The 24,848-nt window shown below is 39.1% G+C and overlaps 1 protein-coding gene across 2 annotated transcripts; it reads right to left on the reverse strand.

Moving 5' to 3' along the window:
- Nucleotides 1–447: 447 nt before the first annotated feature.
- On the reverse strand, nt 448–24,103 carry LOC122648618 (CAAX prenyl protease 2). Of its 2 annotated transcripts, XM_043841829.1 has the most exons (9): nt 23,724–24,103; nt 22,068–22,127; nt 21,646–21,858; nt 17,319–17,430; nt 10,787–10,858; nt 9,915–9,953; nt 8,901–8,963; nt 1,704–1,781; nt 448–727 (listed from the first exon to the last, which is right to left on the reverse strand). In XM_043841829.1, exons 1-9 carry the CDS (start codon nt 23,970–23,972, stop codon nt 594–596), a joined length of 1,020 nt encoding a protein of 339 aa, XP_043697764.1. In that variant the 5' UTR covers nt 23,973–24,103; the 3' UTR covers nt 448–593. The 2 variants fall into 2 exon arrangements, with proteins under 2 accessions (XP_043697764.1, XP_043697765.1); XM_043841830.1 differs by lacking the exon at nt 9,915–9,953.
- Between the last annotated feature and the right edge of the window lie 745 nt (nt 24,104–24,848).

Below are 24,848 nucleotides of genomic sequence, written 5' to 3' on the forward strand. Positions count from 1 at the left end.
ATTAGTGACTGTCAATCCCAATCTGAATTGGGCTATTCTCGATCCGATTTGCTGATTCTCTTTGATTAGCAACTGTGTCAAGTATAGATACGTATCTGATTTATATAGCTTATTTATGGTGTACTATACTTATGATTACATATCATTATATATTGCTTATTTATGGTGAATTATACTTATAAAACACTAGTTTTGCATGTATTCATGCACATCTTTAGTGTATCCAAGGTTTCTTTTCTCCGAACTCCGATACATTTCCGAGATCTCTTAAAATCACCTTTCCAATACACTGCCTAATAGGTTGATACCAATACTTTAAAACTTGCCTTAAAGAAACTTAAACATTATTTTTCCCCCTTCTAAGTTGTGATCAGTTTATGGTAAGTTTTTAGAGCAATGGGGAACTAGTATCCCCGTTCTAGACTGGATAGTTGTGATCCGAATTTCTACCAAGTCCCACAGTAATCATTGGTGTTTGAATCAATCAAATGCTACAGCATTGTGAAAAAAATCAAGAACTTAAAATACAATAATAGCATTTGATATCCATACAGATCTACCCATATCATGATAAAGGAATATTTCACACAATTTCAGTTCCATCTACAGTACCCGTGCCAACACCTGCAACTATCTGTTCTGTCATTATACAAATCCGGATGGGTGGCAGGAAAAAGAAACCATAAAAAACCAGCCACGCCAGCCACAAATGCAACACTTGTTAAACCTGAAAATGTTAACTGTCACATTAGTGATAGTCCTGAACTCAAATCTTTAATAAAGAAAATATATCCTGAAAAAATAATGGATGATACAATCCAAATTACAGTCGATATATCTGCCAGAGACAAATTAAAATGGCTTGAGATTTGAGATTTTATGAATATCAGAGTAGGGACCAATCTAGTGGTGGAACCAATAAAGGCTCTATGGTTTTAAAGGAAAAAAGAGTCGAATGAAAGAATAATAATCAACATAAAGTACTAAGAAGTACTGAAGTACAGTTAAACTGAAAGATCAATAATCAACATGAACTCTAAACTGAAAGATCAATATTTCAGGTCATTGCTAACAATTTTTTTCTCGTCTCAAGGACAGAATCAAGCAAGACAGGCAGAAGAGGTGGACTTCATGGTGACCGTTTCAATCAGTTATTACAAACTCAAATGTGATGGAGCTTCTAAAGGACATCAAGGAGCAGCCGGTGCTGGTGGACTCACTCAAGACTGCTATGGCAGATGGATATATGGCTATACAAGGAAGCAGGGCAATACAACCAACATGGTGGCCAGACTTGTAGCATTACAGGATGTATTATTTCTGGCTTGGGAACAATGGCATACAGCAACTGCCACAATCAGAGTCCATGGCAGCAATACAAAGGACTGAGGAAATGCCAGTGACAGGGATCCCTAATCCAACACATTATCAGACGTATGGGAGCTACAGCGACGCAACTGACAATTTCAACTGGGGCATGGGAACAGGAAACATATGGTTGTTCTGACTGGATGGTCAACCTTGCCATAAGTGCAGATACTGACCTGTCAGTTCTAAGGGAAAGCCCCAAATTGGCTCAGAGGTCTGTTGTCTGTGGATATTATAGGCCATTTACTGAAGGCATAGCTCAGTTGGCAATAAAATACTTTCTGGAAGAAAGAAAAAAAAAGGCAGCTTAAGATCCAAGTAGCAAATTGAAATACCTTTATTCCGTCTGGACAAGGCAGGCAATCCCATCATATTACAAAATATATGAGCAACTATTGGAGCAAGGAGATGTCCTGTAAGGAATCACAATGTGTTGAAGGTCATCATACTACATAATCAAGAGCATATTCAGTGTTTTTATCTGGCACACATGACCTATTAAGGCATTCCTGGTCATCATACTACATAAACAAGAGCATAGTAGGCATTTTTAATCTGCCACACCAAGATCTATTGAAGCATGCCTGGAAGTCAGACCAGCAATCACAGGCAGTAACAAAAGTGTTTTAATGGTACTGGACCTATAACATCCATTATCCTTTTCCTTTCCGCCATTAGAACTTTTTAGTATTACTCTAATATTATTCAATTGCTTTTGATATGTCACAAAAAAAAAATTTAATAACTTGATAATAAAATATTGGGAAAAAATTTCCCACAGCCAATGTACCATGCGCCCTCTCACATTGTTTTTTTTCACTATCTTCTCTTTCCTCCTTTGACCATGTGGGCCATTGGTGTGGCAAAGGAGATTCCCCCCCCCCCAACCTGGCAGCATGGGGAAAAACCCTTTCCCTAAAATATTATAGCAGTTGACAAAATTGAACAATATGATTAAGGTCATTTCACAATGACGTAATGGCTACCCACCACTACGACTCTTATAGGCACTATTGCAAACCTCAGAAAAAAGGTAGTGAAGCAGATTAGGAACAATGGAAAAACTCAAATCTAACAGATCCTAGATTTCCATCGAGAACATTATAAGCACTATTTCCAACGCTGGAAAACCGTAATAATGCAGGAGCAGGACAGGAGCCAAGGAAAATCTAAAGTCATGCAGATCGCACAAAATAGGGTTGATATCATGTGAGCCACATAATGCCAAATGGACCCCACCACTTTCTAAGGCATCAACATCCATGTAATGCAGCTAAGAGTTTATGTTTTAGGAGATATTTAAATCTCTTCTTTGAGATAATCAGGGTATTTTGGGTTTGTTTACTGGTGGACTAGAGTCTAGTTAATTTTTATGTTTATGATTGTAATTATTCTTTGCAACCATACCACTTGATTAACCCTAAGAAAAATTAATTTGTAATCCTTGTATGGCCATCCTTGTACCTATATTACATTATACAGGAACACTTTCTTTCAAGTTTCGATCTTCTTGTTGATGAAATGTGTGAATCAATCTGATGTACAATCAGACGAAAACATCTAAAATACCTTTAGACCAAAATCAGCTCAATCAAAGCACTCATCCATTGAAGTGAGTCAGAAGCCTTTTAATGCTAGACCGGTCCAAAAAATAGTCCTATTTTAATATCCATGGGGTATGGGCTTTTAATTCTTTGGGTCTTATTTATAATGGGCTCAATTTCAAGTCCAAAAAGTGAGGGCTAAAGTGGTGCACGAAAATAAAAAATTTAATTAGTGGTGGGGCTCATTAGATATTAGCTTAGGATATATCTAATAGAAATTGTTATAGGGATCTTGTGGGGCCAATTCCTTAGCTGTTAGTTTTATCTTTAGTAGAGTCTTATTAAATTTAGTTTCTATTTTGGGGTTTTAGTATTTTACAAGTTAAGGGTTCTAATAGTATTTTACATTTTAATCAATCCCACATAGAGGCCTATGAGTAAGCTTGGGATGTGCTCACAAGGTGCAGGTGACGGTCCAACAAGCTGAAATTGAACTTCGGATAGTTATATGTAGGTTGGGCCTTTTATATTCTTGGGTTTTATTGTAATGGGCCTAATTTATAAACCCAGAAAGTGGGTGTGAAGTTAGTACACAGAATTAGTAATTAAGTTAAGTGTTTGAGTTAGATTAGGATAATAATACCTAGATAGAGTTTTGTTTTGAGTTTATTCACTTATTGAGCGTGTGAGAGTGATTAGGAGTCCTTTTATGTGTCAATTTTGGAAATTTCAGAAGGTCTTTATATATGTAATACACATCCCATCAATTAAGGATGTTTTGAGCAAAGAAATTTGAGCTTTTTTCAAGAGTTTTGGTGTTGTTGAGCAGTGCATACTGGTTGGTATCCCAAACACGATTTCTTCCTTCTCCTGAACTGCTTTTAACAGATGTGATCTTTTCTCTCTCTTCTTCACTTCTGTTCTTATTCTAGTTCTTCTACCTTCTTCTTTGAATTTGTCCATTGATCCTACAGCTTGCTAGCTTTCCTGTCTCCGGTGGGTTTGCTTCATAACTCTAAATCTGTTCGTCAGATAGGTCATCTTTTGCAGACCAGGTATGCTGATTGATTAGAGCAATCGAAGAGAATTTTATGCACATCAGTTTTTTTTTATTTTTTTTTTTTGGATGAATAACAAGTTAATTACGAAGAAAGAAGAGGAAAATACAAGCCCTAGGGCCAACAACAAAAAGCTAGGGACTAGCCAGTGCGCAAAATGGAGATAGGAAGACCCTAGGAGACAACAATAAGCCTGTTCCTTGGGGTATCGTTTACACCAGCAAGGGGGAGGGATGCAGCTTTGGATGAAACATCAAAGTAGATGGCCTTCCAAATCTTGCCGAAAGAGCGAGAGTCGGACGTCCATCTTCTAAGATTTCGTTCCATCCAAATGTGGGAGACAGTGGCGCAAAACGCAAGCTTCCCAATCGAATCGCATATCGAGTTGCCTCCGAAAGTCATATCAATCCAAACCCATTCCCTGGATAGGGACAGAGGCGATCTCTGGGTGGGCCAACAGTGGTGAAGGACACGGTTCTAGATGGAGGCAGCAAAGGGGCAAGAGAAGAACAGGTGCTCTGCATCTTCGTGCCCATTCCAGCAAAGGCAGCAGCTGGAGGAAACCTGCATATGACGATGCAAGAGGAAAGCTTGGGTTGGGAGGCAGTTTGAAAGGGCGCGCCAAGTGGTAAAGCTCTGTCTAGGGATGTGCCCTTTAAACCAAACAACTTTATGCCAAGGACAAGGGGTCCCTCTATGTCTAACCATGTCCTAAGCGGAGTGGGAACTGAAGCTGCCAGAGGGGGAGAGAAGCCACAAGATGGTGTCACCTCTGCCTCGATGATCAGGGGGGATAGGGGGGAGGGAGCTCCAAAGGATAAGTACGGGAGAATAAAGAGAGAGATGGGAGAGTGGTCAGAGAGGCCGGGTAGGTCGAAGACGGCATAAGAAGAAGGAAGGGCGGAGAGCCAGAGGTCATTTACGAGGACACGGTCAAGCTTACAAGCTACTCTGTCCTGGCCAAAGCGCTTATTGTGCCAAGAAAGCTCGGCACCCGACCATCTAAGGTCGTTAAGTCCCGTATCCTCGAGACAAGAATTGAAGGAATCAACAGCTTGGTGGTCGATGGGGGAGCCACCCAATTTTTCGTGACTATATCGGACAACATTGAAGTCGCCACCCATGCCCTAAGGGGCGGATTCAACAGACAGAGCAATGGAGCGGATGTCGTCCTAAAGAGGGAGCCGATCCAGATGGCGATTGAAAGCGTAAACCATGGTGAAGAAGAGGAGGTGGTTGTGAAGGTGGTCGGATATGCTAAGATGGAGATATTGAGGGGAGGCGGAGACCGAGATATGGAATTTGGATGGATCCCAGAGGACCCAGATATTGCCATGTGGAGAGTGAGTGTAGTTGGAGAGGAAAGACCATGAGGGAGCAAGAGAGTGAGCGATGCGGGAGGAGTTGGGTTCGAGAACTTTTGTTTCAAGGAGGCAGCAAAGGGTGGATTTGGAAGATTTGATACGGTCACGAATCTCAGCTTGTTGGGCCGGGGCATTGAGGCTGCGGACATTCCAAATGGTCCAAGGGATCATGATCAAAGGGGGGGAGGGGGCAACCAGCCATCGGTAGAGCTAACCCGAGACCCCGGGGGAACACTTCGGGGCCTCAGGCGGTATTCTCTCAAGGGGGGAAAGCAAACCAGAGGAGAAAAGGGGGCTCCGGGGGCTAAGGGGTAATGGGATGAAGGGTAAAGGGCCCGGGTGGGACCGGCTGAAGGACCAGGAGCAGGTTGGAAGTAGTTCGGCCAGGGGGGAAAAGAAGTTGTGTCTAAAGTTAAGTGGGCTTGGTGGTTTAAGTGGGATAGGGTTGCGGGTTGATGGATCGGGTCAGAAGGAGAGTTGACAAGAGATGGGACAAAAGGGTATGGGTGGTGGTTAAGTGGGACACGTGTGGGAGAGAGATATTGGGTATTAGTAAAAGGGGTTATGGGCATCGAGGGAGGTGAGGTTTGAATATTAGGGGTTAAGGTAAGTTTTGGGTTTCCAGAAGGGGAAAAGGAGCAGGACGAAGGCAAAAGGGGTTCCGCAGAGGTAACGGCAGGGGAAGCCTGTAGGTCGTCGCCACAGTTCAGGCAGGACTCGAGAGGACTAATCGAGGTTGCAACTTCACTATCGTCACCAGTATCGAGGGTCCGCAGTACCACGAATCTGTTGTGGTCAACGTCAACTAATCCACGAGGTAGGTGAGCATCGGGGGAGTCGCCATGGTCGGGAATCCCGGTGGCGTTTCCTGTCTTTTTTCCGGCCACGTGAAGGTTTCAAGGGGCCTTCAAACACTATGGATTTGCCTGTCGCCGAAGAATTTGTCGCCTGAGCATGAACAGCGGCGTCGTCTTCCCCAGCAGCGATCATAACAGCGTCATTGTCTTCCCCAAGGGCTACAACCTCCTCCACAGTAAGCAGCGCTGCTGTAGAGGCATCGACTGTGGTCTCGGCTTCAACAAATGGAACTGTAGCAGTGATCGAGGGAGACGACAGAGCAGTAGTGACATCAACAGAGGCATCAACAGCCAGAAGGCACTGTTTCGAAGGGTGGCCGAAGGTTTTGCAGATGGAGCAATATTGGGGTAGCCACTCGTAAGTCACCCTTTGAGAGAAAGAATGACCATCTTCTTCCTGGATGAGGACAGAGTCAGGGGGTCGATCTTCTGCAGAGATCTCCACACAGATGCATGCAAAGGAGAGACGATCCATTTTTTTGGTGCGCTCGTCGGAGAAGAGAGGGTTGCCAATGGTCGATCCGACGAGGCTGAGTCCAGAGGCACACCAATAGTGAAATGGAAGACCTGGCAGACTGACCCAGATAGGGATGGATTTGAGGTCGATTTTGTTGAGAGAGGAGCGATGGTCCCATTGCCTGAGGAATATCAGTTTCTTGCCAACCAGCCATGGACCACCCTCCATGGCACGGAACTTGTCGGAGTCGTCAGAGAATCTGAAGATGAAGATGCCGCTGGATAGAAGGTAAGTGAAGACAGCCCCTGCCGTGCGCCATTGCTTTTGCAGTGAAGATTTGACAACATGGAAGGGTGGACAGGCGCCAAGAAAGTGCCCCACGAGGCAGCAGTGCCATTTGGAGATCTCATCATCAAGCAGGCCCTTTGGACAGAAGCCCACCTTAGAGTCGTCAACAATAGAGGGAGGGACAAAGTGCAGGGAATGTCGGTCAGGGGTAGAGGGGGTGCCGGAGAGGAGGGAAGTCCAAGTGGTGGGAGGAGGGGAGTTTTGGGGATGTGCAGGGCTGGGAGGAGGAGAAGAGGTTAATGCAGGGTTAGAAGGGGATGGAGCAGGGGGGGAGGCAGCAATGGTGGGTGTTTTTTGGTTGGAGGGGGCAGGACAGAGAGAGGGAAAAGAGGAAGTTACAGGGGAGGGGGGGAGTGCAGGAGGAGGAGCATCGGCGCAGGCAGCGAGCAGGGCTGTTGGGGGAGGCGGAGTCATTGCCGGAGAACCATCAGAGAACAGCAATCAACCAGATGCATCTGCGTGCACATCAAATTAGTTCTGGTTGAGTTATTCAATTTTCTTCTAATCTGATTGGTCCTTTTCCCCGCGATCCTGTCACGAGCTAGTCTCCCATTGGAATTCCCTTGTTCGGGATTAGTTTTGTTTTACCATCTCTTCTCTTTCTTCTTCACTGTGCACAGTAATGTTCACTCTCCCTCTTCTTTGAAGTTCGCATCTCTGTTTATCCCTGCTATCGATCTGCTTCTTTCCTAGGCAGCAACCCCTTCTTCTCTCCATCACATGCTGCTGAAACATACAAACCAGCAAGCTTCTCAGCCCCTGATTTGTAATGAAAGAAGCCTAGACTTGGACATGTGTTGCAGTGAATCAAATCATTGATTTCTAAATCTAAGATCAGGGATGGCTGGCAGCATCAATTTTTGTATCAGAGCCTACCATTCTGTAGTCATGGATCCTAGTTGACCTCCAAAGCGGGGTTCAAACTCTTCAAATTGGGGTTCGAAGTATGCAAAGGGAACTTCAACGTTTTGGATGAATCTAGAAGATACTTCAAAGTCAAAAGAAACAGTCCATACATGTTACAAAAGAGACAGCTTAATAATCACTCAGGTAGAGATCAAGGTTGAGAAGGAACAAGAAGAGAAACGAAAGAGAGAGAGAGAGAGAAGAATAGAAGAACTGATCCAGTAATTGAACCAGTGAGTAATTTCTATTGCTGGATTGATACTTTATTTATATTGAGTGAAACCAGCTATTACAAGGAAATATAGAAAAAGTAGGAAACTTCCCAAAGAAACACAAACCAACTCTAACTACACAACACTCACGATAGACACAAACCAGCTATCGTGCGTTGCTTCAATTACTCAAACCAACAGCCACATTAGTGGGTCCAATAGGGGTCCACGACTCCTATAGAACCACACTTTACACTTTAATACTCCTCCTCAAGCTGGAGCATATAAATCATAGACACAGGATATATTTTTCTCGTGAGAGAAGGTCCTCTTCAAATCTTCCCACACCCCTTTAGCCATGGATTGAAACACAATTAGTGGCAATGGACTGATCCATGCTATTCCAAAACCAAATAAGAACGGTATCATTCTCCCGCATCCAGTCTTCATAGGCTTTTATGTCAGAGGGTTCCTTAGAGTCAGCAGGAGGAGGATCAGACAGAAGATACAACGGGGTTTTTGGGACCCTGGATTGCATTACAGACCCTGTGAAAGCAGGACCTGCACCTCATTATGGCCCATTTTCACTAGCAAAAGACCCACCACTATTATAATGGCTTCCATAAGCACTGCAATGGTAATTGATAATTATTTTATTAAACTAAACAATGACATGAAAGTCCAGAGTAAGTCTCACTTGCAATGGAAATGAGAGAACATTTGGTTAATCAACACATTCCCACAATAATAATAGCAGTAAAGCCTACATCATGAGTAGTCACTGACCAGTTCGCATGAAGAGAAAAGATGCATAACACCCAAAAATCACAGTGTAGCAAAGCTGGAGACCTACCAAGGACAGACACAAACGTTTAGAATAAAATGGAAGCCAACTAAATGCATCAAAATACATAATGTTCACATTAATATTAAAATAAACAAGGGCAAGATCTAATATATCCAGAGGCTATGGTTGTGGTTGTAGACCCAATGAGAAAAATTAACAGGTCAGAAACTTTAGTTTCAAATATCAATAGAACGGAACTCGTGCACAACCATCAGATCATAGCTTTTTCTTCTTTCTTTCTTTTTTTTTTTTTTTTTGGGGGGGGGGGGTTGGGGGGAGTCATCCAAACGTTTGAAATAAAACTAAAATAACCTGAAATCATCTATGAATAATGATTAGTAAATATAAAAAAAAAACTTTATTAGTGAAAATAATGACGAGATGATGATGTAGTTGATGGATCATTGGTGAAGATGATAATGACGAGATCAACATTGCTGATCAAATCTCTTCCAAGTGTTTGGTTCACATGTCCATTTAATTAATCTGTATGTATGGTGTACTAATCCATCCTTACCCTTTATTTTGTTAATAGGCTAAAGGATTTTATTAATATATTTAGCACGGCCCTCTGTATTATACAAGGCCAGATAAAAGGATTGTGAAAGAGGTGATTAGGCCCAAAAATCTCCAATCCCTCTGGATTTTGCTTTTTATTTTCAAAGGAATGTTATTATGTTCCCTTGAACGGCACACCAATCCTTTGAATCCAGTACCAACAGGTATCATTCCCCCAGAACAACATTCTCTTTCAGGCCTTTCAAGCAATTAATATGACCCCATAGAGTGGCTTCCTTCAATTCACAGAAAAAAATCCTCATCACACTTCACCAGCAAAGGGTCAGTTGGTTGGCAGACAGAAGTAGCACATATGTAATGAACAATAGTAAGATTTTCTGTAATGTAGCAATCCATGGCTAATGCAGAAAACTGAACTTTAGCGACAAATTCCCAGTTCCTTAAACCCATATGGCTTTGTGGGTAAAAAAGGTCTACCAAAAGTAAGAAGAGCACTGAATTGAGAATTGAGATGCCACAGCAAATACATCTGAACTTTCTAATAACCATACCCTTCCATACAGTCTCACCATTTCTAAAATCCAAGATTTCAATCCTTGATCAAGGCCATCATAATTTTTGTGCTGTACCAGAACATAGAACCCTGAAACCTCTACTCTCAGTCCATGTCATATGCTGTTCCAAAGTGTGAGGCTTTATGTAAAACATCAGTGGTCGCACAACCACAATGAAGTCTCCACATAAGAAAATGATTATTCAATAAAGCAAGTTTTTACAAGATTCTAAAAGCAATTAGGGAAAAAAGATTATTAAAAGCATCTTTATCAGGGACTTGAATAATACAGAGATAATTTCAAGGATTTAAGAAGGACTCATATTTAAGGGGGGAAAAAAGGATTGAAAAACCAGTCATCATTGGGAATTATTTGGTACCGACAGGAGATGTGGGTACTGGGCAGTGTGTTTGCTTGAGCTTCAGCAGTTAACAAAGAAAACCTGTAGTTAGTTAATATCATCGAATATATTATATGGCTGCAGATACATATTATGTGTTCTGAGGGAAACTCACTTATTGGCCAAGTACAATTATCAGCAATAAGAGTTCATCATAAATTGAAATAAGTAGATGACAAAATTTTCTGAGTTCTAAGATTGTTACCTTTCAATGATAAAGAAAAACCCATTTAAAGCTACCAAGTAAAATATTCAAACTCGCAAACAAATAAGAAGCAAATACATACAGACTATTCATAAAGAAAATTTCAAATCAGATCAATTGACTCAGCAAGACAAAAGGGATACATACCTACTATCATAGAAGCTTTGATAAAGGTATATTTCTGCTGACAATAAAGCTCTAGAAAATGGTTTAAATGCGCTGCAAAGTAATGATAATGCAATAAGAATTCCATTCCAACTTCATACAAATGCTTAGAGAAAAATACAGAAGATTTTTCTTCTTGTGTATGCATACAAAAAAAGCAGATATCAGAGAAAAAGATACTGAAACAAATTTGAGGATGCTAAATATTGTTAACTTCAAATTGTCTTACTATTAAGTGCAGGATCAAACTGAAGTACACAAATGAAATATCAATCATGTGAACCTTAAAAAGAATGCCAGAGAGACGACCATATCCTAAAATACAGACATCAGTCCTAACTTAAAAAGAAAATTGTAATGGTGAAGGGCCTTGAAACTCAAAGGAGTCTGTCAGACAAAGGAAAAGTATTTGTTGGTAAGCCCAACATAATGCACTGAGTAGTAATCCTCTCTAACCTGTAAGAGTAACACAGAGCTTCAATGTTGACAAATGAAAAGGTAAATCATACAAATGAATTACGCCCATAATTGGTGGAAGATCACCTCAAAGTTAAAAAATAGAAGCTATACCAATAATACATTTGATACTTTCAGAGAATTCACCATATTTTCTAATATCATAACTCATAAAACATAGATAAATAAACAAATAAAACCTTTACTCTGCAAGAAATTAGACATCATGCAAGACTAGGTTAGTCTAGTACTCGTGAAAATTTTGTTAGAACATGGTTAATTGATAAGATTTTGACTCATCAGCAGATAAATAGTTTAAATTTTAAATTTCATTTTCTGTCTTACTACACCAATCTCTCTTTTTCACTATAAATTTAGAATAAAAAAGCAAAGGAAAAAAAAACAATTAAAAATGAAAGTAACAAAAATAAAGCGATTATATTGAATGACAAAATGAAGTTCCCTGGCTAGAATTGACAAACTCGCTGAAGACCATGACCAAAAGCACCATGTTGAGGCAAACTAGCACAGAAGTATTGCTTCAAATCCCAAAAGGTTTCTAGAATTACAAGATTCAGAAGCAGCATAACGACCCAAAACAGAGAGTTGATGACATTACACTTGAGGATGGGAGGAATATGAGGGCCTGAGCTTCACATTGCATAAAAACTTATTCATTTGTTGAACAGATAAATCACCTAAATGGGCTTATTTTATTGAAATAAAGCTTTGGGTTGGGTTATGTATGTGTTGGGCCTATGGGTTTTCTTTGTAATGGGCCTATAATATGGGTAAAGGCTAGGCATACGGGATCAGTAAAATAAGTGTCTTTATTTCTTTAATTAATTGTTATTAAGCGTTTTAGTTAGGATGGATTAGGATTCTATAAGTTTAGTCCTGTTTTGAGTCAGTTTCCTTCATTATTTAGTTTCCTAGTCAGTTTATGCTACCTTATGTTAAGAATTGGGTTAGGCATTTCCTTTTTAAGTTTTTAGTGTTTCAGTCTGTTTTTGAGTCTTCTATATAAAAGGGGTTACAGCCTTGTACACAACAACAACAACAACAACTAAATCTTATACCAACCAAATGGGGATGGCTACATGGCAAAGCCAAAGACGGTAATTAAAAAAAGTACAAAGACAGAAACACAGCAACATCAACTCAGCGATAACCTACCTAAACGGGGTCGGCTACATATATCCTTGCCCTCCAATCAGCTCTATTGGAGGTCATATTTGGTACAAGACCTAAATTATGCATGTCTTTCCTCACTACTTCTGCTAGGGTCATTCTCAGCCTGCCCCTACCCCTTTTGGTTCCTTCGATCTGGATCAGATCACTCCTCTGTACTGGGGCATCCCAAGGCCTCCTTTGAACATGGCCATGCCACCTCAAACGACTTTCTCACAGCTTATCGTGTATGGGGGCAACTCCCAGCTCAGCTCTAATATGGTCATTCCTTATTTTATCTTTCCTAGTTTTACCTCTCAACATCCTCATCTTTGCCACACTTAGTATATCTATATCACGTTTCTTAACTGCCCAACATTCCGCCCCATACATCATAGCTGGTCGTACGACTGTCCTATAGAATTTTCTTTTTAAGTTTTAGAGGGATACAACGATCATACAACACCCCAGACGCACCCCTTTACTTCATCCATCCCACTTTAATTCTGTGTGAAACATCAAACAACCACCTTCTTTATTTATGGTTGACGCTAGATATCTAAAATAATCACTTTGTAGTATCTCTCTCTTCTCAATATTCACGATTTCATTATCCGTCTTCGTGGGGCTAAAGTTACACACCATCTACTCCTTCTTCAATCTACTTATTTTAAACATCTTGATTCCAAGGTTGATCTCCATAACTCCAACTTAGCGTTCATCCCTGCTTCTGTCTCATCCAGCAAAACAATATCGTCAGCAAAAAGCATACACCACGGAACCTCATCTTGAATGTTCCTGGTTAACTCGCCCATGATAAGCGCAATAAGGGCTTAGAGCTGATCCTTGATGTAATGCAACCGGAATTGGGAATCCCTACCTTGCCCTCCACATGTTCTCACACCAGTAACTACACCCTCATAAATATCTTTAATTATATTTGCATACTTACTCGACACCCTTGTCTTCTCTAGTACATGCCATATTAACTCTATAGGGACTCTGTCATATGCTTTTTCTAGGTCAATAAATACCATATAGAGATCCTTCTTGCAGACTCTACATCTTTCCATGAGCCTCCTGAGTAAGTCAATGGCTTCCATCGTGGATCTACTTGGCATAAATACAAATTGGTTCTCCAAGATAGTAGTTTCTCTTCTCAAGTGGCCTTCAATAACCCTCTCCCATAATTTTATAGTATAACATTAGTTTTATGCCTCTATAGTTGTTGCAGCTCTGAATATCACCTTTATTTTTGTAGATCGGGACCACAATGCTTCTCCTCCATTCATCTAACATTTTCCTTGTGCTCATAATTTTGTTAAACAGTTTGGTTAGCTAAGATAAACCACATACCCCTAAGTTCTTCCATACTTCTATTGGGACCCCATCTAGGCCTGGTGTTTTGCCTACTTTCATCTTTCTTAAGACTTCTTTAACATCAAACACCCAAACTTTTCGTATATATCTATGATGTGCGGTGTTTTGATGGGCAATGCAGTCTTTTGGGTCACTCCTACTCGAAATGTCTCCATTCAGTAGGTCGTAAAAATACTCATCCCATCTCTTCATAATGTCCTCATCCCTTACAAGCATTCTACCATCGTCACTTTTAATACATCTAACATGATCAAAATCACTACTCTTCCTTTCCCTCATTTTAGCTATCTATAAGATAGTTTTTTCTCCTTCCATTGTGTTTAGATAATAATAGAGATCCTCATACTTCTTTGCCCTTGCTTTCCCCACAATCTTCTTAGCTTCATTTCTGGCAGACTTATACCTTTTTAAATCTTCTACATCCTTAGTCCTTTGCCAAGTCTTGAAGCTAGCTTTCTTAGACTAACACTCAATTTAACTGCTAATCCCGTGTACTAACACTATCCCCACTTTATAGGCTTATAAATTAGACCCCAATAAACCCAAAAATAAGAAGCCTAAGGTCTATAGAACCCAACCATGTGCCAAAATAAAGTCTTCTGAGACCCAATTGACCCAATTGGACAATCTTAACTGCATCAGATTTTCTGCAATTAAATTTCTCCAATTCTTGGATTTTGAGTTTCAGATTTGAATATTCTTTTGATTGTGATTAATCCAACCAGTAGATCACTGCTGTATTTAGGGGATCACCTATTCTAACTATTTGTGAGTGTTGATTAAAGTTTGATCCTCATTGGGGAGGGTTGATTTTTGTTGACTTTTCTGATTTGGGTTTACTTGGGATCTTGTAAGAGGCTGTGTAATCTGAACCTCAGGTTCATCCTATCTACCCCATCACCACCACCACCACCAATTTGTGCACATCATAATTGTGATGTATGATATAATTATGCTAGTAATGACCTAATATGAGAAAACCAACGTATTACAAAAACAAATCATAGGATATAATATAAGCATATTCATCAAAAAAAAAAAAACAAAACTATAAGCATAAATCAAGGTTTACTCATGAAGTGTCAACAAGGCGTGTTTGTCACCATAGACCCAGGAAAGAGCCTGGACGACACCTTGACAACTATGGGACACATGTACAATTGAGAGTCAAAACAATTATAAAAAAAAAAGATATTTTTAGTACCACTTATGCTGAAAAAGTGATAACATTATCTATCGATTCCTTTTAATGCAGGACCTTCCATTACCATCTCACAAGAAGGAAATGAGTTAATGGACAAGGAACAACAAAAGAAGAAATTTTAAAGGATAAATTGAGAGGGGAAATCCAGATAGAAGATTCAAAAGTTTATAAAGCCCATAAATAATAGTGGAGAAGTTCCTACATGATACCATAAGGGGAAAAAAATGAACACTGCATGTAGGGTAAAGTTGCAAAGAGAAAGCGAGCAGCTGGAAAGCGAAGAATTTGAAGAATTGATGAAGAGGAAAGCCAAAGGCAAGATGCCACCCCTGAAGACGAAGAAGCCGGCCAAGATAAAGGGAAACAGGAACTAGGACAAAATCAAGTGTCACCAAGTTACCATTACAATGTTACATTTTAAGGTAATGGAACATGTCTTTATATTTTACAAAGCCCATCTGTGTTCTCTCAAAACGCTTTCAAAAGGCTTTCAAACTCAACATATTTGCAGAAGCCCTGAATTATGGATCCACTAACCTGGTGTTGTCACAAAGGATGTACAACCTTGTAATTTTTCTCCCATTTAAAGAAGAACTCTTCCAGACTTCTACTAATTTTTTATGCAAGTCATATCACGGACTATAACATGTACGCCATTTTCAATGTTAAATCTACATGCAATTCCATTCTTTTTGATTCAGCTCTGGTGTAGCTTCCTAGTCTTTAGCAGGAAATAGAAGAAGCATGATCTGACTAGGGCTAGACAAGTCCATCAGGAGATTCCTTCCCCTCCCACAGAAATTAAACTAAACTGTGATGGTAGCAGGTTGCCAGGCTACACAGGAATAGGTGGTGCAATCCAAGATCATGATGGACCCAAAATTATCATCATTTCAGGTTCTATTGGTGATAGATTCCATAATTGCTGAATTAAGGGTGGTAAGCACTAGGATAGAACTTGCCTCATCTATCCAGTCTGAGAATTTATAATTGGCACAAAAGAGATTCAGCCATTGGTTGGATGCCACTACCGAACTCAGGTTCCTGAAATTTTCTCATCTGACAAGGAGGGCGAGGTTGATAAACGCTCATTGGAATATCAAATTCTAGTAGAGAATCAGGTCAGGCAATTCTACAGTAGCCGTGCTAGTCAAATGTGGAGCTGTATACTGAGCCTTAGGGAAGGGATAATTGGATTGAGCTAGGGCTGTCTGCTGTATCGGTCTGTTATATTTTTGTATGTTCATCGTGCTTTATTCTGTTCTAGTTTCAGCTCATACTGTCCTTTCCCTGCACTTTGTAGTGATACTTTTCTTGAATAAAATTTCTTTTAGCCATAAAAAAGGAATAAGAAGGATGCACTGTCTGGCAGTGCAAAGGAAGGCCAATTCCTAAGCTATGGCCTTCATTTTCTTTGTCCTACTTTCAGGCCATCTTTTATCTTTGGGGCTTGCTCATGATGATGTTGTTCATTGATGTAGGTTTCTAGGTAAAGGCATGGAGTTCCTGGTTGAGTTGCTTTCCTTATTTTTCCTTCCTTTTTTTTTTTTTTGGGTGGGGGAGGGAGGTTAAGACTTAAGACAGGTAGGGGTTTGGCTAGGTAGACAATTGGAACTGTGCTTTTTCTACTGGGAGGGGGGTTGAGTAGTTTGCAGCTTGGGTTCCTCAGGGGCGCTGTTTCCTTGCCCACTGTTTTTGTCTTCTTGCTGCATGTATTTCCTTATTCAATTTTACACTTTTACTTAATAAAATCCTTCCAGTTCTTCATCAATCATAAGAATATACACACCAAGCATAGTTGTCATGGCTCCTAGTCCTAGATGACTAAAGGTGTGCATATACCAAGGGGGAGTTTAGAATATAAAATCTGATACTTTTTTCCCTTTTAAGATGTAATTTTGAGGAGTGACTTATACGTAAAATAAAATTTTGTTTCTTTTACTAGTAAATACAAAGGGGCAGTGTATAAAATTAAAAAATCTGCTTTAAACTTATAATTTAACAAATGCTTCTTCCTCTTTGATGTGGTCGACTGCGGAAGAGGTGGTGGTTGCAGCCGGAGTTCCAGGTATATATCCTTTGCCCCTTTTCTTTCCCTTTCCCCAATTTTCCCTTCTCCCCCCCCCCCCCCCAAGTAATATCAATCACTAACCTCAAGCAAATGTTTTGTGAAAATCTCAGCAAATGACACTAAACTACTTAACGAACACAAGTGAAGAACAAATTTTTTTTTTTGGTGAATGAAGAACATTTATTTTTCAGACATGATATGCAAATTTTCAGAGAAGGAAACAATCAATTTACCCAAACTGAAGAAAATAGGGCTGAGTAACATGACTTTGTATGTTCCGAATTCCCCACAAAGAAGTAAAGGTATCATGCATGCCCTGAACACCAACTCTTCTGTCAATGGTGCCTGTTCAGTAAAGCAGTACAAATATTTATGTGATGATGTAATGACAGAAAAAGCATGAAACAATTGAGGGTTTTTTGTGTGTGGTGGTGTCTGGGGAGAAACCTGGTAATTGCTTTTCTGGGTGGAATTGAGCAGGCAGATAAGTAACAATTGTTGTTCTTATGGCAGACAGACCACAGTAAAAGAACTGACACACACACCAGCAGGCCGGTAACGGGCCCAACTAAAACAGGGATATGAAATCAGGCTAGAATAGAACCTGAACAATTGATTTGATAGCAGAGAAAATCATGTAAGCAAAACTGAATATTTTTTTTTTTAAGTAAAACTAAGCAGAGGATTGTTCACATAAACAGGGTAAGCATTAAAAAACAATACATCTGAGAAGCGGAGAACCATTACCTTAACCATAAAGAGAGCCATATCATAAATCATAAACACAATTAAAAGTATGAATTACCTGTGCATATTTATGGATCTACACTGCCTTATTCCATATTCCCTTACTTTGAAATAAAATGAACCAACTCCCAAAAGTCTTTTTTGGAGCTTCACTTTTCCAAAAGAAGCCAGCTTAAACTAAAACATCAACTCCTTAAACTCCAAATAGCTCAAAACAGAAACTCAGTGAAGAGGGAAAATTTATGTATACTATAATAAATAAGAAAAGGGTGTACCCCCACTGCGGGGTCTGAGGAGGGTCATAATGTACGTAGCATTACCCCCACTTCGCGGAGAGGCTGTTTCCCGACTCGAATCCACGACCACTAGGTCGCAATGGAGCAACCTTACTGTTGCGCGGAGGTCCGCCCTCTTGTATACTATAATAAATAGTAAATATTAAAATAACTAAAATATCATAAAGCCAAATCTACTGAATATAGTAAATGAACGTCACATAAAGATGCTCTGACATCAAGGATTACTTTGAAATTTTTTTAATAGGTCATAAGTGCCTTCAGTGGTCAACTGGTCATATGGTAATCTTTTATTAGTTTCCGAATTCCTGATATTTGTAGTATGATAAATATAGTCTATAAAAATAGTTGGGATGTCGTTTTGGTTCTTGATGCTTCTTTTTTTCGTTTCTTTTTTTATGAATTTTAAGGAAATCACCACTTGAGATTTAACCACCAAACCAAGGCTTAGTTTAAACTTTCTATGCTTCATTATTTGAACCTTGGATCTATTTTTTAGATAAATTACCCTAATCCTTGTCGAGAATCCTTCTATCTGCTGGTTGCTCCTGCTACTCTTCATTTAGTCAATGCTCTTTATTTTGTAAGTTTGCTGTTGACTTTATTCAAGATCCGTTAAGTTCTAGATGTTCAGTTAATGATTGATTACGAAATATTCCTCTGAGGATTCTGGATCTCCTTCAACTTTTGTTGACCAGATCAGCATCTTGAGAGTTTTAATCTTACCATTAGATACAAGAGTTCCGTTTGAATCCTTTTAGCCCATCTGATCACAAGAGACATACCAATACTTGATTTCAACGTCAATAACTCAATCCTATCCCACCTGAATTGATCTAAACCTTCAACCTTCATCTTATTCCAAATGAACCCGAAGTTATTGAGTTAACAAGGGTGAGTCTCCTACATCACTTTTTAATTGGAGAACTCATCATACTCAAAACCTGATCCTAAGTTGTAATTTGATCTTTCACAAAGAAATGATGTTTGATAAACTTTTTAATTACTTCTCACACGGTTATAAAGTGGGATATTTTATCTGCAACAAAATAAATTCATTCATATAGTAAACAAAGGGAAAGAAAATACGGTTGTGTGGTCACTCATCTTGACTCTAGACAGCATGCTTGAGACCATGCACATGTGCATATTTCATCTATCTCTGTCATTGATGGCTTCTAATAATTGCAAGAAATTAGAAATTTTTTACACCCACAGTTAAGCTTCCTGAGGAGAATCATGTACAGCCAATTGAGATTTGTACAAAAGCAAATTAAGTCTGAACTTTGAAGTTTAATGTTCTTATTTGTCAATAAAACAACCACTTGTGAATGTGCTCACTACTACTGTCCATACTCCACACGGAGTCCGTATGGTAGTCTTTTGGATGGTTATTATTACAATATCTAGTTCTGGTTCTGTCTTAATTTACATTTTTTAATTATCAGAGTCAATAGCAGTTCTCTAATTAAAAGGAATTGGTGCTTGGGATAAGTCCAGATGTAAGCCTGGTTTTATTTGAAATAATTAGGACAGCTTGGGACTAGCTCAGTTCTGTGGTTCAATTATGGGTTAATTTTATAGTTTGGTTAATGTGTAGGGATATTTTAACTATGTCTTTGAAATTTAAATCTTAGCTAGAATATATGTATATCTGTTTCCTGTACACTAGCCTACAGAAACCAAACTTCTCAAATCTACTTGGTCCAAAGCCAGAAAAACATTATTCTTTCCCAAAGATACTTACATAATAAACCACCAATGTAATCAAATACCATCTAATTCGACCCAACACTGCAACCTTTTCAACCCTTTCAAACACTAACCAGAAAGCCCGATTTCCATCCTACTTTAAAGCATAATTTCCTAACCTGCCACTATTTTTTTATAAAAAAAAAATTATACTATCAAACCTTAGGTTTAGTTTAACAAGAAAATCTAATCTCCTCATTGTTCCTCACCATTAAACCACAGCTTAAACATTCCAAGCCGTTTCAGGCAAGGAATTAAGTATCGGAGCATATCGTATCGTCTCGGCCGATACGTCTCGGTATCGGTCGTGGCCGAGACGAGACAGGTCGAGACGTATCTTTTTTTTTTTTAATGTAAATGTCTCAAATGTATCGCTATGTATCGACCGATACATACCGATACAATACGATACGGTCGATACGTATCGATACAAACGAGACATGATTTAAACCATTATTTTATTATTTTTGAAATAACGATACGTATCGAGACGTATCGATATGTATCGACCGATACATATCGAGACGTCTCGATACGTATCGGCAACTTAAAAACCACATGGGCCCAAGTCTTCTCAGAACAGAAAAGTCAAGCAGGAGCAGGCTGGCGAAAAAAAACAGTTCCAGCTTTGAGAAACCCATCAAAAAGCATCTTTAAACTTGGTTTTTGCCAAAGATTTGTTGAGGGCTTTGATTCCTTTACCAAAAACGATCCTAAAGGAGGTGAAATCTCATCATTTGCTGCATCTAACAGCCCACATTCAAAATCAAAAGGTGTTCTTGAAGGGAAAGGTAGATTTTTTGAAAAAAACTTGATTCTTTTGTTTAAATCTTTGCTTTTTTGTATTTTTTTTGCTATGATTCAAAGGGAATATGTTAAACTAACTTAGTATTGCATTCTTTGTATACATTTACAAAGATTTGAGTTCAAAATCCATGTTTCTTTACATTTTTTATCCAAAACCGAAAATTGCTTCTTTAAAATGATTTTTTTTTTATTTTCTTCTAAAATTTAAAACAAATGCTAATGTATATAATATATGTACTACATTATGTATAGATCTATCACATTCCAAGAAGATTATATATTTACCCTAAAATCTATCACAATAGTCGCTCCTATTGTTGAAGACCCTGACAGACATGACTTTGATCCACCCCGACATTCTTCATGGCAATAGAGTGACTCTACATGCAAGAAATTTCATCTTTTAATCTTTTATAACAATTTCAATGTGCCGCACATGTCTGGTTATTGATTATTCACAATTCTTAGTATATATGCATGATATATGACACAAATTGCTTGTTTATATTGTTTTTATTGTCCAAAAGTGTATTTCCATGTGTATTTTGATCATTTTCATGCGTTTCTATACCGGTTGATATGTATCTCCGATACGATACGATACAATACGATACGTCTCTTAAAATCACCCGACCAATACGATACCCGATACCGATACTTAAATCCTTAGTTTCAGGTAAGATTCTACACCATTTCTAGAGACCGAAGAGCATGTTGCAATAATTTGGCTAGAAGTTACAACTGGATCATGGTTCAATATTAAATAAAATTTGCACTCACACACACAAAACACATCATGCAGGGATAATAAGCATTACAAATTTGTGGAGGCAATAAGACACAACAAAATGTATTACAAGAAAAGATAATATCCTTCTTGCAACCTTAGCCAAAGGTATTTTAGTTTGGAATAGCAACATAGGTTCGAAAAAAATGTTACAATGGAAGTAATACATACCACAAAGTAATTACGCCAAACCAAAACATTAGACGCCATTTCAGAGATCCTCTCAAGAAACCTTTGGGAAGCAATTTTTACACACTCGGACAAAGAGCCTTCACCGCAAATTTCATGTTGGTTCCATGAACTCAACAGTGACATAAACTTAGAGACGAGAGAACCAGTGTATACCAGAGAAGTCAATGAAATAGGAATGACCACAGCATGCCACTGTTTCATACATAAAATTGCATTTCAGCAGGCAGATTTAGCAATTATTCACCCTTTTCCAATCTGCATACCATAGAAAGATGTGATTTGCTGATTATCGTAAACTAAATGTAACCATATCCCTGAATTGATCGATTAACTCTACATAAAGAAATTAAAGAACAAAATCAAAATAGGAAAAGGAAAACTCAAGAGTACAGTGTACTAACCAAATGGTCCAACCGGATGCCATAAGCACCTAGTACAGATGATGCCTCCAACCTTCTCATCTGGCATTTAACAAAAGAATGTCAGGCCTTGGACAGTAGAACGAGGGTATAAGTAGTGAAAATGTAAGTCTATTAAATAGGAAAAGTTAGGGAACATAAAGTAACAGGAGAAAAGAAAGAAGAAAAAAAAACCAACATTTTTCATAACAAAGTTGAGTTTTTGTTTGTCCCTTAACCATTGCTTGTGGCATGAGAGATCAAAGGAAAGGGTATTTTGGTAAATATGCATGTGACCCCAAGGGTGTTCTAGTAATAAATGCACAGGTGATAAATACCTTTACACATTTTTAAAAATTAAAGTCATCAGACAATGTGCTTCTCACACATTTTTATCTATAAAGCATAGTAATGACAATGCTAGACCACTTGGGCAAGCTCAGACAAACTCATACAAAATGCATGTAAAAAAATAGCTTCTTAGACTTGCTAACAGTGGAACAATATGCATAACTTGTACCGGAGATGGAGGAGATTAGGGGATTTAGACTTGCCAAAGGGTGTAACAATGTTTGAAAAGGGGGAAGAATAATAAGCCCATCTTTTAATCCATACTGATTCCGGAAGGATCCTCTGGAGCTACCATTTCATCTTTCAGCAATAGGTGGGTACTTTCTCAGGACAACTAAACAATGTTAACTCTTGGCTTAAGACAACTTTTGGGCTCAGGAAAGCTCCCTCTTAAAGTCCCATTTCTGATTATTGGGATTTCAGAAACAGAGAAAACAAAAAAATATTTGAATGTCTTCGTATACTCCAGTCTAAGAAATTGTCCTCATAAAGGGTCAGTATTGTCTGATGAGCCCAAGGATCCTAAATGTCTGTGGGGATTGAGAGATTATCTTTTGGCTCCAACTGGATATATCCATAAGGCTGGATGGGTGAAAAATGATATCATTTCTAATTTAACTTTGTCTATGGCTATATGCTGTATGGGTAGCCATACCAAGTGAGTTGTATAAGGCTTACTAGAGTTGCCTCTATCTGTATGAAAATGTCTGTAGTGTGTACATAAATATACTGTGCTAAATTTTTTAAGACAACTAGTCTTTTTGAGTGATCTAATTTTGCAACACTAGCGGGCTGTAAAACTGATGCTAACCAAAAATACAATTTTTTCTTGGGGGGAAGGAGGGGGGAATGAGAAAAGGGATGCTTCAGCAACTACATACTTACCCTCTAAAGATACGGTAGCAACAGAGGAATCCAGCATGCTTTTTGTTCAGGCAAACGAAAATGACCTTCCAAAAGGTACAAGTAACAATTTCAAAGGGCGGGCTCTGTTATCAGTTTCAAAATTTCCATTATGATTGTTCGGACAGAAATTGATAATGAACTAACGAGTTCTTTCATTGATTTCAAGCTTATGCTGTAAAATCCTCCATCTTTAAAATTGTTTGCAATTTCAGAATTAGGCAAACTGAGTTCATTCCCTGAGATAAGCAGTTCGACCTTACGTAATTATGCAATACTTGGATTCATCCTCGTGCCCGTAATTAACAGTGTAATTTTTATCTTTCTTGTGTAACATAATGCCAATAGCACATCACTTTGTCATTGAAGATCGGGGGAGAAGTAAAAGGAGGGAATAGAACTTACAGGAAGGATGAGCGCACAAAAGAAGATGGACACAATGGTAGAGATCCCGGCGCAGACGAACCTTCGAATCATGAAGTTATTCAATGACGTAGGATGAGGAAGGCGAAGGATCAGAGTCGGAGCGTAGAGAATCGCAACGTAGAAGATAGTCATGGCCGTACAGGCGATCACTGCAACTGATTTCGGAACGTATCCCTCCATTTCCGCCGAAGGAAACACTGGCAATTCCCCTACCTGTGATTTATCCATGAAGACAACAGGAACTCAATCCAAAGAAAGAATCGGAATAGATCAAGAACATACGCTATTGTTTCTTCAGAATCACGGATTCGAGTCGTAACGCAGTTTGCGTGGCTTCTCTCGAGGTCTCCGCTCTTTCCAGGTTCCGGGCTTTGTACAGTCTTCGAGTCCACTGCCAATGGGCGGTGCAGGAAAAATAATTTACTAACTAACTAAGATGAAAGGGGAGTTTATCAAAACAAAAAAAACCTAACATGAAAGGGGTGTTGGAATATACTTTTCCCTTTCTGCTGATTGGATGCAGAGAATCTTGCAGTCCAGAGTCCAGACTCTGGATCCAGTCCCTCTCGACGCGGGTGCAGGGGAGGATTAGAGAGAGTTTTCGATTCCTCTGCAAGAAAATAGAGAATTTTTTAGATTAATAGTGTACATAATTCATTGGAGAGTTTCCCGCCACGGCAAAGGAGTGACAAGGACTCAAGGACATTGGGGTGTCAAAACCTAATCCGTATCAATAAAACCGATGGAAACCAATCTAATTTAGACGGTTGCAGCGAAGGAGTGTCAAGAAATAGGGGTGTCAAAACCTAACCCGAATTTCAATTCAAAACAAACGGAGAAAAAAAAAAAAAACCTAACCCGAAAATGGATAAATCCGCCCGAAACCAATCACCAAAAAAATTTGAACTAAAATGATCCTTTTTGAATTGGTTTTGAACTGGAGTATGATGGAATTGATTGAAAATTGAACCACAATGAATCAACCAATATCTAGACCAAATAGAATCAATTTGACAAAAAATTCATGGGAAAATTACACCCTTTTCAAAAAGTAATGGAACCTCCACTCCAGTTTAAAATGTGTTGCAAGTAGTCCCAGTCCGT

This window comes from Telopea speciosissima, chromosome 1, assembly GCF_018873765.1.
Source record: "Telopea speciosissima isolate NSW1024214 ecotype Mountain lineage chromosome 1, Tspe_v1, whole genome shotgun sequence".
Classification (NCBI taxonomy): Eukaryota; Viridiplantae; Streptophyta; class Magnoliopsida; order Proteales; family Proteaceae; genus Telopea; species Telopea speciosissima.

Coding starts and splice junctions, on each gene's coding strand:
- LOC122648618 (XM_043841829.1), bottom strand. CDS start 23,972: ATGGATAAATCACAGGTAGGGGAATTGCCAGTGTTTCCTTCGGCGGAA. Junction 21,859..22,067: donor GCATCCGGTTGGACCATTTG/GTTAGTACACTG, acceptor TGTATGAAACAG/TGGCATGCTGTGGTCATTCC. Junction 9,954..10,786: donor CAAAGCTTCTATGATAGTAG/GTATGTATCCCT, acceptor TACTTTTGGTAG/ACCTTTTTTACCCACAAAGC.